The 13,039-nt window shown below is 51.1% G+C and overlaps 1 protein-coding gene across 2 annotated transcripts in view; it reads right to left on the bottom strand.

Annotated features, from left to right (window-relative positions):
• Col26a1 (collagen type XXVI alpha 1 chain) overlaps positions 1-12,308 on the bottom strand; it is a 134,238-nt gene extending 121,930 nt beyond the window's left edge. For both annotated transcript variants that reach the window (XM_041648844.1, XM_041648845.1), the window contains exon 1: positions 12,077-12,308. In XM_041648844.1, coding sequence (XP_041504778.1) covers positions 12,077-12,234 — 158 coding nt within the window. In that variant the 5' untranslated portion in view covers positions 12,235-12,308. The remainder of the gene's footprint in view (positions 1-12,076) is intronic.
• Between the last annotated feature and the right edge of the window lie 731 nt (positions 12,309-13,039).

Here is a 13,039-nt window from a genome sequence, read left to right as displayed (position 1 = left end):
GAGTTCTCAGCACCCACACCCAGTGACTTGCAACCATCTGTAACTCCAGTCCTGGGAGATCTGCCTCCCTCTTCTGGTCTCTGCAGGCGCCTGCATGCAGACAATGCGCGTGCAAGCAAGTAGGCATACACACAAACACACCAAATGCGGGCGCTTATTGCGCGTGCAAGTGCATGCACGCACACGCACACACACAAATAAATAGATATACAAATAAATAAAGCTTTTCTTTTTAAATACAAGGTGTAGACTCGAAAAACAACACTCACAATTTGCCACTGGTCTTCACCCACTGGTGTGCTCGCGCATGCGCAGTGTGCCAGAACTTTTAAAAATAGACGAGCGAGCCTCACCTCCACAGCTGTGCTGGCCCCGGGAGCCTGAGCCCTCACAGCTGCCCAGCCTGCAGAGCCGCAACACCCACCAGCTTCCTCTACCTGACACCAACATTTGGCTTCCATTTCTGGCCCCTCACATCTTTCTCAGAGACCAGCTCTTGCAGGGTTTCAGGTCGAGCGGAAGCCAGAGGCTCTTGGGAGAGTCAGTTTGCATCTCAAGGGGTGGGAGGTGGATTTGACTGGGCCAGCCAGTGGGATGTCTTGCCCAGCCACCCCCTGGCGCCCCCAAATCCCATCCATCCTGCAGGCTCCCCACCCGCTGTCAACAGGGCAGGCACACTTCCTGGTGCAAGGTAATCCTAGCCGGCTCTGCTCCCCATGGGCTTGGCTGGGCTCTGTTATTAATCTCCGGCAGATCCTGTGTCCTGAAGCTGAGACAGCTGTCCCCATGTGCAGCTGTTCCCGACCAAAAACAGCAGGCAGACAACTTCTAATGTTATCACTTTTATGGAGAGAGGGGGAAAAATTACAAAAAGTAGATATGAGCCATTCGTTCTGCAGCAGCCTGGGCAGACCCTCGCGCTGTCAGCGTGCAGGGGCTCCTGGCTCCGTGCTTAAAACACATTTCCAGGCTCAAGAGTTCATGGATGCTCATGGTCAAGATACTCATCTCAAGTGGAAAAGTGGACGCAACAGAATTCCATTGAAATTGAATCAATAAGGGATTGTTGGGGCTGGGATGTAATTCAGTGATTGAGAACTTTCTTGGAATCCCCCAGTGAGGGGCTGGGGTGTGGCTCAGTGGTAGAGCCCCTGCCTAGAATCCCCCAGTGAGGGGCCAGAGTGTGGCTCAGTGGTTACCTAGCACACATAAGACCTGGGTTCCATCCCTAGCACCACAAATGACAAACCAGAACAGGGCATTGCTTTAGCTCATGCCCCGCTCAATACTGCAATACCTGCTATGGTAGGTGGCTCAGGAGGTAGAGTGCTTTCTCAGCATGCATGAAGTTAGATTCCTATGCCACATTAAACTGGGAGCTGAGGCAGGAGAGATGCCTTAGTGGTCAAGAGTACCTACTGCTCCTCCAGAAGACCTAAGTTCAGTTCCTAGCACCCACGTCAGGCGGCTCTCAGATGCCTACAACTCCAGCTCTAGGGGACCCAACACCCTCTCCCCACAGCTTCATTCATGTACACAGACAGACAGACACACACACACACACACACACACACACACACATTTGGTTGGGCATAGTGGCAAACACCTCTAATCCCAGCACTGGGGAGGCAGAGGCAGATGAACCTCTGAGTTCCAAGCCAGCCTGGTCTGCATACTGGGTTCTGGGATAGCATGGTATACATAGACAAGTCTCAAAAATAAATGAAAAAATAAAAAATTCATTAACTAATTTAGGAAAGGAAAGGTAGCACTGGGATTAGACCTGGGTCTCTGCACCCAGCTCTCAGGCCGTCGAGGCAGAAGGGTCGCAAGTTCATTGAGTTGCTGGGTCCACAATTTTCTTGTGATCAGATGGAGTGTCCAGTCCAGGGTCAAAGCAGGCTTTGATGCATACACGCGCACATTCACACACACACACACACACACACACACACACACACACACACACACACACGGGAGATTATAAGATTTTCCCAAAAGCCCTAGAAAACCACCTGGTAAAACATTAAAACAATTAAAACAATTTCTCAAAAATAGTCTGGGTGTTGTGGCGCACGCCTTTAATCCCAGCGCTCAGGAGGCAGAGCCAGGGGAATCTCTGCGAGCTGGAGGCCAGCCAGAGCTATATAGTGAGACCCTGCCAAAAAAAAAAAAAAAAAATCAACTTTCTATTATTACTCTGTGTGTGCGCGTGTGTGTGATGGGGTGGGAGGCCTCATGCTTCCTTTGCATGTGCTGGTCAGAGAACACCCCTGTGGAGTTGGTTCTCTCCCTTCACCGTTATGTGAGTTATGGAAACGGAACTCAGGTTGCCAGGCTTTCGAGGCATAAATAGTTCCAGGATTCGGAAGTGAGGAGATGGTTTAGTGCGCAAGCGCACTTGCCATTGCAAGCACGAGGACCTGAATCCAGCTACCCGGCCCCTTTGTGGAAAGCCGGGCACGGCCATGCCCACCTGCACCCCCAGGGTCGTGTCGGTGGTGAGACAGGAGGCCCACTGGGGCTTGCTGGCCGCCTCCCTAGCTCCAGAGCTCCAGACTCCATGAGAGGTCATCTCAAGGAAGTCAAGTGGGATGTGGCACAGTAGAGCACCTGAGGTACCCTCCGGGCCTCTGCATGCGAGCACACGAGCCCAGGCACCACACACACAGTGCACACAAACAAGAAATCCTCAGGGTCTGAGTGAACTGTCACCAACAGCTGCGGAACGAAGGGGAGGATGCGGCTGACACATTCCAGCAGCCCAGGATCACATCACCCCAGAACCGGGTGCCCAGGCAAACCAAGACCTCTTGGACTCCGGGACCAGCCGTATGGCCAAGTCAATCACAGGGGGGACCAGAGGGGAGAACCACAGACAGGGCTTGCCAGGGGAACAGGAAAGACAAACGTGTCAGAAGCCAGAAGTGACACGCCTGGCTGTAGGCAGTGGGGCACAATCAGAAAGAAACTGCTGCACTCAAGCATTGGGGTGCCCACGAGGTGTGAATTGTCAGCATGCCCAGGCCCCTCCAGTGGGCATCAGGGAAAATCTAGCAACATTCTAGGGACAAGGAAAGAAAGCCTAAATCATCCACAAGGCTCCCAGGAGGAATATGACTCAGTAGATAAAGCACTTCCCATGTGATCATGAGAACCTGAGTTCAAATTCCCAGAACCCTCAGAAAGCCAGACAGACACGGTAGGATGTGGCTGTCACCCTGGCCTTCCTCTGGCGAGACGGTGGGTGGAGACAGGAGAAGCCCAGAATCTCCAAGGCCATCATCTAATCTACACAAGCATACACATGCACACGCGCGTGCATGCGCGAACACACACACACACACACACACACACACACACACACACACACATTTTTCATGTTAGATTTAACCAGGAGGCTAATCAGCTTGCCCTCACCTACAGCCTTATGAGTTGCTGCAAGCGCCCTACCCAGAGCCTGTCTGTGACCCAGGAAAGAAGTTAGGACACGCTCGGTCGCACCCATCTTTTGCACACTTTATCTCCATCCTCCTGGGTGATTCGGAGGTCGGCGCCGCTGTCCAGAGAGGCAGACGTCCTACTCAGAGCCTTTCAGTGAGTTTATTTACAAGTGTCTGGATTCCAGGAGAGTGACACGTGACATTCTCGCTCCACCCCATCCACACCCCCCCCCCCAACGAAGCTTCCAGACCTCAGGTTGCTGGCCCTGAGGCATTTGAGGATTAAATCATATCCTGGGACCAGGATTTCACAGAATGCTGTCTAGAGTTGGGATCCAGGCTCAGTCTTCTCCTCACACCCTCTCTCTTTAGGAAGAAAACCCCGCAGCTTTGAAATGAGGACTTCAGCATGTTCTAGGAAGCCATCACCCCTGTTCCAACAGCCCTCAGCTCACATCAAAGAGCACAGGGTCTTAGAAGACCTTCATGGCCACCCCTCTTAAGAGCAGCTGAGTATAGCTGTCCTAGCAGGAACGGAGATACTTTAAAGAGACACTGGGCCCCTTTCTTTGGCTATCAGGCTATTGAGACAATGGTACCAGTGCTGGAGAAATTGGAATTTCCCCGGAAATCTCACGCTGAGAGAAGGAAAGAGCCGAAACCTGTTGCCAGTCAGAGGTGGGAGCTATACTGAAACCTCCTCTAACTATATGAAGAGATTTCACATAGTTCTGATGACATATCAGACCATCTTGGAGAAGAGACAGGAGCCAAGACAATGGTGGGCCAGTGGTAGGCAGAACCACACCTTGACCGGAGCTGCTTAGCTGTGGATACATTTTACCCTAACATAAACCTAAAGCTAAATGTTAGGATACCAAAGAAAGACTTTGGGATGGAGGGACCACTGTGTTCCTCTTCCCGATGTGGTTAGTGTGACCAGTTGAATAAATCTCTTTCTTTTCGCATGGTGTGTGTGTGCATGTGTATGCATGTGTGTGCATGTGTGTGCATGTGTAGTGTGTGCATGTGTGTGCATGTGTATGCATGTGTGTGCATGTGTATGTGCATTCCACGACACGTGTGGAGGTCAAAGGACCATTTACAGGAGTCAATGTTTCTTCCCACTATGTGGGTCTCAGGGTTTGAACTCGGGTTGTCAGTCTTGACAGCAAGCACCTTTGGTTCACTGAGCCATCTCACCAGCCCTGTATTAATCGTTTCTGTCTTCAATGTTGAATTGTCAGTTTAAAAGACAAAACCCTGCACATGGCTTATTAGGCACTACCAGCGCCTAGGCTCTGACCGTGACAATTCAGGTAACAGCGTCAGACGAGAAGATACGAGAAGCCAGAGGATTCACTTCCGTCCTCGGCTGTGACCCATTAACCTGGACTGGAGGTTGCTTATTCCAAAGGGAGATTCAGAGAACAGTATATGATGTGCAGGTTTGCCATGAGGCCACAGACCGTCCTCCCCAGGCACTGTTGTGTGAACATTCTTGGAAATCCTCTAACAGTTCCTTATGGAGGTTCGGGTCACCGCCCCAGGGGCAGCTGGTCTGCGTCCAGATCACACATTCTTCCAAGAGCAATGAAGTGTGCGGCCAACCAGAGCCAAGAGAAGCTAATGGGGATTTCTACTGCCACAGCAATTCTTTCTCTGGGAATCGATCTTTAAAATAACGGACAAGCTGTGAGAAGAGAGGGACGGGTCGAGAGAGAGAGAGAGAGAGAGAGAGAGAGAGAGAGAGAGAGAGACCCCTGGGGCTTTGCAGGAAGGCTCCCCACCTCCCCGAACTCACACGCATCCGTGAAGACTGTCCTGTGTGATCCCATGCTGGAGGAAACGGCTCAGTCTGTAAAGTGCTTGCCGAACACGTATGGGGACCTGAGTTCAAGACCCAAGTGGAAAGCCAAGTGTCCTGGCGTGTTCCTCTAATGCCAGCTCTGGGCAACGCAGAGGCAGGAGAATCCTTGGGGGTTCACTAGCCAGTCTAGCTGAACTGGTGAACTCCAGACAGTGCCTCAAAAACTAAAGTGCCAGGCCCATGAGATGTCTCAGTGGGTAGAGGTGACTGGCACCAAGTTAAATATCCAGAACCCACATGTTGGAAAGAAAAAAAAAATCATCTTCTACAAGTACCATAGCATACAAGCTCACATGCATGCACACATAAATGTGAGTGTGTATGTGTGTGTGCTTCTATGTGTATGGATAATTGAAGGAGCCACAAGAGGGTGTCAGATCCCCTGGATCTGAAGTTACAGGCAGTTGTGAGCTGCCCCACAAGGATGCTGGGAATGGAACTCCAGTTCTCTGCAAGAGCAGCAAGAGCTCTAGACCACTGAGCCATCTCTTCAGCCCCAGTAAAAGTCATTTTAAAAAAAGGAAATAGGTTTCCAGTCCTAGGTGAGAAGTGTGCACACCCAGGGCCCGTTCTACCAACTCCAAGGTATTTCTGCCCATGTGCAACCCACTAACTGGGGTTATGTTCCCAGCGGTCAAGGGCCCCAGGTTCACTGTGGAAAGCCCATACAGAGAAGTCCTGCCAGGTGTCTCGGGATCTCCAAGCCACCAACAGTATCACAACTGCTCTGCAATGCAAGGGACAAGCTGAGTGACCATTTCCAGCAAGACGCTCTCTGAGTGTGCCCTGGCACAGTCAGCTTAAGGTAGCGACCACAGTCAGGATGCCCTGAGTTGAGAAGCCCATTCCCTTATCTGCCTGAACCACACACCTGGACCCCAGCAAGATGCAGGGGCAATTGGCTCCAGTGGGAGGTGGAGAGGAGACACCAAGAAGGGTTTGAGAAGCTCTAAGGTGGAGAGATTAGAAACCTAGCTCATGGGTAGCAATTTCCTCCAACTTCAGTATCCACCCTTGAGATTCAGTAAGTTCTGAAAGGAGACTCCTTAAAACTCAGGAAGTAGACAACACACAAGTCTTAGGAAGACCCTGAAACTTAACAGATTGACAAAGCTCCTCCCCTCTCAAGGTTATATAAATGGTAAAGAACACTGAGGAGACTCCAGCCTGCTGATCTGCCTGCAAGTTGTACAGAGAGTTATATCTTTTATGAACCATCATCCGTGCTCTCAGGGATCCAGCTGCTTTGAGACATCCATGTTCCTGTAATTAACTCCTCACACATGCTCCTGTGAGGAACTACGGTGAACTCATTAGTTCACCAAGCTGGACTTTGATGGTGTTGTTGCTTCAGTCTCTGCTGGTTCCACATCTTGGGTACATAGATGATGTCTGTTCATATCTCCGCAGACACAGTGTCACACAACACCATCCTAGAAAGGCCAGGAGGCAGCAAGAAGTAGTATATCTCCTCAGCTGGTTTCAGGCCATCAGAGGGTATTCCATTGTTCCATCAGATAGCACTTACAGAGTTAAAGATAAGAACATTGAATGGCTGGGCCGATGGTTCAGCCAAGAAAGTGCTTGCCTTAAAAGCCTGAGGACTTGAGTTTGAGCCCCAAAACCCACGGTTTTAAAAAGCCAGGGGTGGGCAAAATAGCTTAGCAAGTAAAGGCACTTGCCACTAAGACTGAGGATCTGAGTTCGATACCTGGGACCACCATGGTGGAAGGAGAGAACCAACTAGTCCAAGATGATCTCCACCTTCTGAGAGTGGGATCCTGACTGGGAAATACTGGACTGTCCTGGGAGATGTCCTTGATGCTGGCTCTTCCTGAGGCAACGTGAAGAAAGGGTAGAGAGGGAGAAGGAGACAGAAAGAGCAGGAAGGAGAGGAAGTGAGGAGGGAAGGGAAGGCAAGAGAGAAGGGGGAGAAAGAGTGAGGACATAGCCCTGTCATCACGTCAAGGCTCACAACCTTTCCCAAACAAACCTGCCAGACACTTTCCCAGTGGGCCACAAAACGGTTTCAGGTTCTGCATTCGCTCTGTCCATCTGTACAGAGGACGGTCAGGAAATGGGCAAAGACTTTGCACATGGAGCCAAGAAGTAATTGAGTTTGTTTTTGTGAGAAAGGAAATGTTTTTGTGTATATGCAATGTGCTTGCGTGTATATGCAATGTGTTTGCGTGTATATGCAGTGTGTTTGCGTGTGTATGCAATGTGTTTGCATGTGTATGCAATGTGTTTGCGTGTGTATGCAATGTGTTTGTGTGTGTATGCAATGTGTTTGCGTGTGTATGCAATGTGTTTGTGTGTATATGCAATGTGTTTGCGTGTGTTTGCAATGTGTTTGCGTGTATATGCAATGTGTTTGCATGTGTATGCAATGTGTTTGCGTGTATATGCAATGTGTTTGCGTGTGTATGCAATGTGTTTGCATGTGTATACAATGTGTTTGCGTGTATATGCAATGTGTATATGCAATGTGTTTGCATGTGTATATGCAATGTGTTTGTGTGTATAGCGAGCCTATTGTCTCTACTCCACACAGTGCTGGAGTCGTAGGTGCCTGCATGACCATACTCAGCTTACTGTGTGGATGCTGGAGACTTGAACTCAGGTCCAAATGTTTGCTCAGCAAGCATTTTAACTCACTGAGCCATCTTTCCTACCACTGAGATTCTGTAGGAACAAACCCCGAGGTCTTTCCTGTGGCTTCCCCTCATTTCTGAAAGGTGAATGTGGGACTCGTGCCCCCCTAAACCCTAACTGTGTTAGACACAGGAACCATAACACCGATGGCAGTCAGCCCCAATGAAGTTAGGGCTTAGAAGAACGCATAGCAGGTGGGGCTGCTCAGCCTGCAGCGGGCAAGGGACCATGGAGAGCGGCAGGAGGCAGAGGAGGCTGTCTATCTCAGATCAGAGAAGGGTGAAGCACGGGCTAAGCTCTTCTGACCCTCCTGACTGCAGCTGTAAACAAAGATAAATAAACGGAGCCATAGGTAGTTCAGGTTGTACATCGCTTGGCCGGCATGGAGAAGGGCCCAGGTTCATCCCCAGCAATGCGTAAACCAGGTGTGGTGTACACACTTGCAATCCCAGGAGGATCGGGAGTACAATGCCATCCTTGGCGACATATTTTGAGGCCAGCCTGGACTTTATGAGAGGGGACAGATGTGGAGATATATGTTTGCAGTTCCAGGGCCAGAGACAGATAGTACCGGACAGCCAGCCTAGCCTGTTTGGTGAGATCCAGGCCAGTAAGAAACCTTTTCTCAAAATGTATCTCAGACATCATATATGCATGCAAAGAGATACATATCCAAACACATGTGTACACATACCACATGTACATATATGCCATTCGCACACACATACCAATTAGCTAATAGTTTTTTTAAATAAAGATGAATTAAAGGGTGGGGCTGTCACCGTGGTAGAGCCCCTGCCTGATGTATGCAAGGCAGTGGGGTTCGATCCCCGAACTACATGGCTATAGGGGGAGGGGTGCTGTGTAGAATTATTGTGTTCCATAAATGACATCACACTATACAGACCATTCTACAACTTATGAAGCTTGCTTACTGCTATCTCCACATCTGGAAGCGTGCAGAGCCTACACTTCTGTGCATGTTCCGAGACCTCTCCCAGCAAAAACTTCTAAAAAGCATTTCTGAACAAACTGCAAGTGATAAAATCATAGACAAACATTTGTGTGTGTTTGGAGAATCCTTCTAATAGACGCTTCTAAAAAATATTTCTGAACAAAAGGAAGGCAGTTAAGTTCCATGTAAATTTGTGTTTGTGTGTGTAGACGTTTCTGTGTGTGTGTTGCACGTGTGTGTGTGTTTAGTTGTACAGCCCTTTGTGTGCACACAGGTATTGGGCAGAAGTCAAGATCAGATGTCTTTACCACTCTCACTCTCTACTTTTTTGTCTTTGTTTCTCGGGACAAGGTCTCTCTGCACAGCCCTGGCTGTCCTGGAACTAGCTCTATGGACCAGGCTGGCCTCAAACTCAGAGATCCGCCTTCCTCTGCCTCCTGAGGGCTGGATCTAAAGGCAAGCGCCACCACCGCCTGGCTTCAACTTTACTTTTCTGAAGCAGGGTCTCTCACTAAATCTGGAGCTAATGACTCTGCCAGCCTCACTGACCAGCAAGTCCCAGGAATCCTCCTACCTCAGCCTCCCAAGCACTAGCACTGCAGTCGCACGCTGAAGATCCATCCAAACCACCTCCCTTACCCCAGCAAGCAAATTTTGGCAGAGAAAAAGGATCCACTGTCCACGAAGCATCCGCAGCTCCCAGCACAAACTGTTCCGGTCTCCTTGCTGTAAAATGCTGATAAAATTCTTGTTCATGGTTATTGGGTCTAGTATCTACTTATCCAAAGTTGGCTGAATCCAAGAGATGCAAATCTACACATCAGGGAAGGTGTGTGTGTGTGTGTGTGTGTGTGTGTGTGTAACTCCAGACCTCTGCTTTAGTCTCAGGACTCTCTGTATAACAGTTAAATTACACACACACAAAACTACTTCCCAAGTCAGGCACAACATACATGCCTTACTGTAATCCTAGCTACTTTGGAAGTTGAGGCAGGGGGATCAGAAGAGTGAGGTCAGCCTGTGCTATACAAGTTCAAGACCAGTCCACACACTTTAATGAGACTCCATCTGAGCTAAAGAGAGGGCTCAGTGAATAGGAGAGCTCGCTGTACAAGCATGAGGACCGGAGCTTGAATCCCCAGCATGCATGTTCAGTTGTTCCAAAATGAAATCATGGCTCACACTATACAGAATGTTCTATGACTTCCAATGCGTGTTTCCTGCTATCTTCACATATGGAAATATGCAGTCTACACTTCTATGGGTGTTTGGAGATCTCTCCCAATAGAAGCTTCCAGAAAGAATTTTCCAACAAAATAAAAGCAATAAAATTGCAAGCAAACTGGCAATAGGACTTGGGACCTAGTTCTTGGCTTTCATAACGGTAGGGGAGCAATAGAACACGTCCGAAGAAAGAAGATGGGAGTCGCCCCTGCGTGCTGCCAATGAACTTAGAGAGTGAGGACTTCAGTTAAGAGACGGTGTGTGTGTGTGTGTGTGTGTGTGTGTGTGTATACACGTGCATGTGAGTGCAGTTTCCTCAGAGACCAGAGGAGGGCCTCAAATGCCCTGAAGCTGGAGATACAGGAGATTGCGAACCCCATGCCCTGGGTGCTGGGACCCCAACTCTGGTCTTTTATTAAGAGCAGTAAACCAGTATTTTAGTACTCTCTTGCGGCTCTTGAACTGATGTAAGGATGAAAACTTATGTCGTGGCGCCGGTACAGGTGTGAAGATTGGAGATACCGTCAAATGGGAACGCTAAACTCAGTAAGATTTATTTGGTTGCTTTTCGTTTTCTTTGGGAATTCAAAAGCTTGCAAGACTGAGCGTTAAGCCATCAGGGGAGGCCAGCGCGCCACCTGGCGGTAGATGGAAGCAGCGGGCGGGTCCAGGCACTAAGGGTTGAGTGACCCCGTGCCTCCTCCATCCCCACACCGAAGCCTTGGGATCCAGGCGGGTACCACGTCCCAGAGTGAATGGGCAGTCTCAGCCAAGGTGGCCTCAGGCCGCAAAGACCAGATAAAATGGCCTCTCTAGTGTCGCCAAGTGGCCAAAAGGACTCACTGCCTTGGTAACTCTGGAAACTGTGGAACAAAAAGCCAAGGCCGCACAGGTGAGCCTGGCAACTTGGTGGAGGCTGAACTTGGTGGAGTCTTGTGAGTGCGAGGAATTCTCTCTACGACTCCCGAATGCAAGTTGGTACCATCTCCATTCGAAGCCCCGGGCTGAGGGGCAAGAAAACCAGGACGGGAAGAGACGGAGTGGGCGCGAACGGAGACCACCAAAGCCGGGGCGATGCGTTCCCAGCACCCCTCTAACACAAGTTGGCTCCCAGGCCTCCTTAGGCCTGGGGTTTCCAGCACAAGATCGCAGTATTCGCTCCCACCCCCTGATTCTGACCACAAAGCTTCCACCGTCGTGCGTTCAGGCCATCCCGAATACACAGGCCTGCATCCGCAGCACCGGTATCTCGGAGGCCACCCCACTGTACCCTATTCTAGCTTTCAGGCTCCACACCCCAGGCCTCGTGCTCCAAGCCCGATGTCCCTCCATCCCGATCACTGGGCCACTACGCCTCATAATCTCCTGGTGCGTACCCAAACTCGGAGGGCTCAGTGTGGAGTCACAGCGCCTTGGATCAAGCGCGCACTGGCTCCAAGTCGCACGCCCCTGTGTCCTGAGTTCCCTGACACCGAACCACAGCGCTTCGAAGTCCTCACTGTCCCTCGATCCAGCTCCTGCGTCCCCAGCACCCAGACACCGCGCCTTGGAGTTCCCACTGTCTCACGTTCCATCTCTGCAGAGCCCCAAGCCCCGTGCCTTGCAACCCCAACAACAGGCCACCGCTCCTCAGATCTCCTGTTGTCTCTGGATCCGGCCCTCACGCCTTCGAGCCTCCCAACCCTCGACCACAACTTCTCTGTGACCCTTAGTCTCTCTATGCAGTCCTTGGTCCTCTATCCCACTCCCCACCCCAGCACCGGGCCAATGCTCCTCACAGTCCCCGATGTCCCTGAATCCAGTCCCCCCCCCCCCCGCCCCTGAGGCCACTGTCCTGTGTCCCCAGTACCCGACCACGGCTCTTGCAAGCTCCGGCTGTCCCTAGATCCAGCCATCGCTCCCCCAGGCCCGGCGCCTGGCGTTACTCACCGGCGACTCGAGTAGCTGTTGCCGGGGGAGCCGGCGCCCTGCTCCGGGTAGCCGTGCTGTTGCAAGGCTGCTGCCGGGAACTGGTAAAGGAAACCGGTGGCCAGCGCCGAACCGCACAAGCAGCAGCACGCCCATGGTAACAGCAAAACGAGCTTCATTTTGTACCACTCGCCCGCGGGGACCTGGAGTCCCGGGAGCTGGGGACAATCAGGCGTGCCCCGGACGGCTGGACCGATCCTGCGGCCCCAGGCTGGAGCGCAGGGAGCCAGCCGGTGATGGTGTGAAGGCTGGGTCTGAGGTGGAAGTCGTCTGGGGGTCGCCCACGCCTCTCCAGGACCGCCTTTTCAAATTCAGCGAGGTGGGCTCTGCGCAGTTAAAGGGGGCGTGGGTCTTTCTTTTTAACCCTCAGAGGTCCAGGGCTGAGGAAGCGTCTACCAAGCTGGGGGCGCCCCAGGAGGCGCATCCTTCTGAACACCAAATCTTACATCCCCAGGGCCCTTAATATACTTTTTGAACTTTCCATACCCAGGTGAGAAAAACATCCAGGTTTCCACGAAGCCGCACCATCTAAGATCCTTATCGGCTCCATTTTTCAGAAATGGAACCTTAGTTAGGCTCAAGGAAAGTTAAGCTAGGTAGATGGCTCTGTGGGTAAGAGTGTGTGCTACAGAGTGTCTGCAGAGACTTGAGTACGAATCCCCAACACCCATGTAAAAAGCCAGGCATGGCCTCTGACCCCATCCCACATCCCCCAGTCCGAAGAGTGGGAGCAGGAAGATCCCTGGGGCTTTGCCATCCTCTGACCTAGCTCCAGGTTCAGTGAGAGAAACCCTGTCTGAAGGTGGAGAAACTAAGAGGAATAGGGCAGATCACCTATGCTTTTCCCTGGCCTCCACACACCCATGTGTATGCACGCGCATAACACACACACACACACACACACACACCTTCAGCCAAGACCCC

The sequence above is a fragment of the Microtus oregoni genome, unplaced genomic scaffold, assembly GCF_018167655.1.
Source record: "Microtus oregoni isolate MIOR12 unplaced genomic scaffold, Mior012 000003F_ref0000135, whole genome shotgun sequence".
Classification (NCBI taxonomy): domain Eukaryota; kingdom Metazoa; phylum Chordata; class Mammalia; order Rodentia; family Cricetidae; genus Microtus; species Microtus oregoni.
Note: the sequence above shows the minus strand (reverse complement) of the source record. Positions and strands in the feature narration are given on the sequence as shown.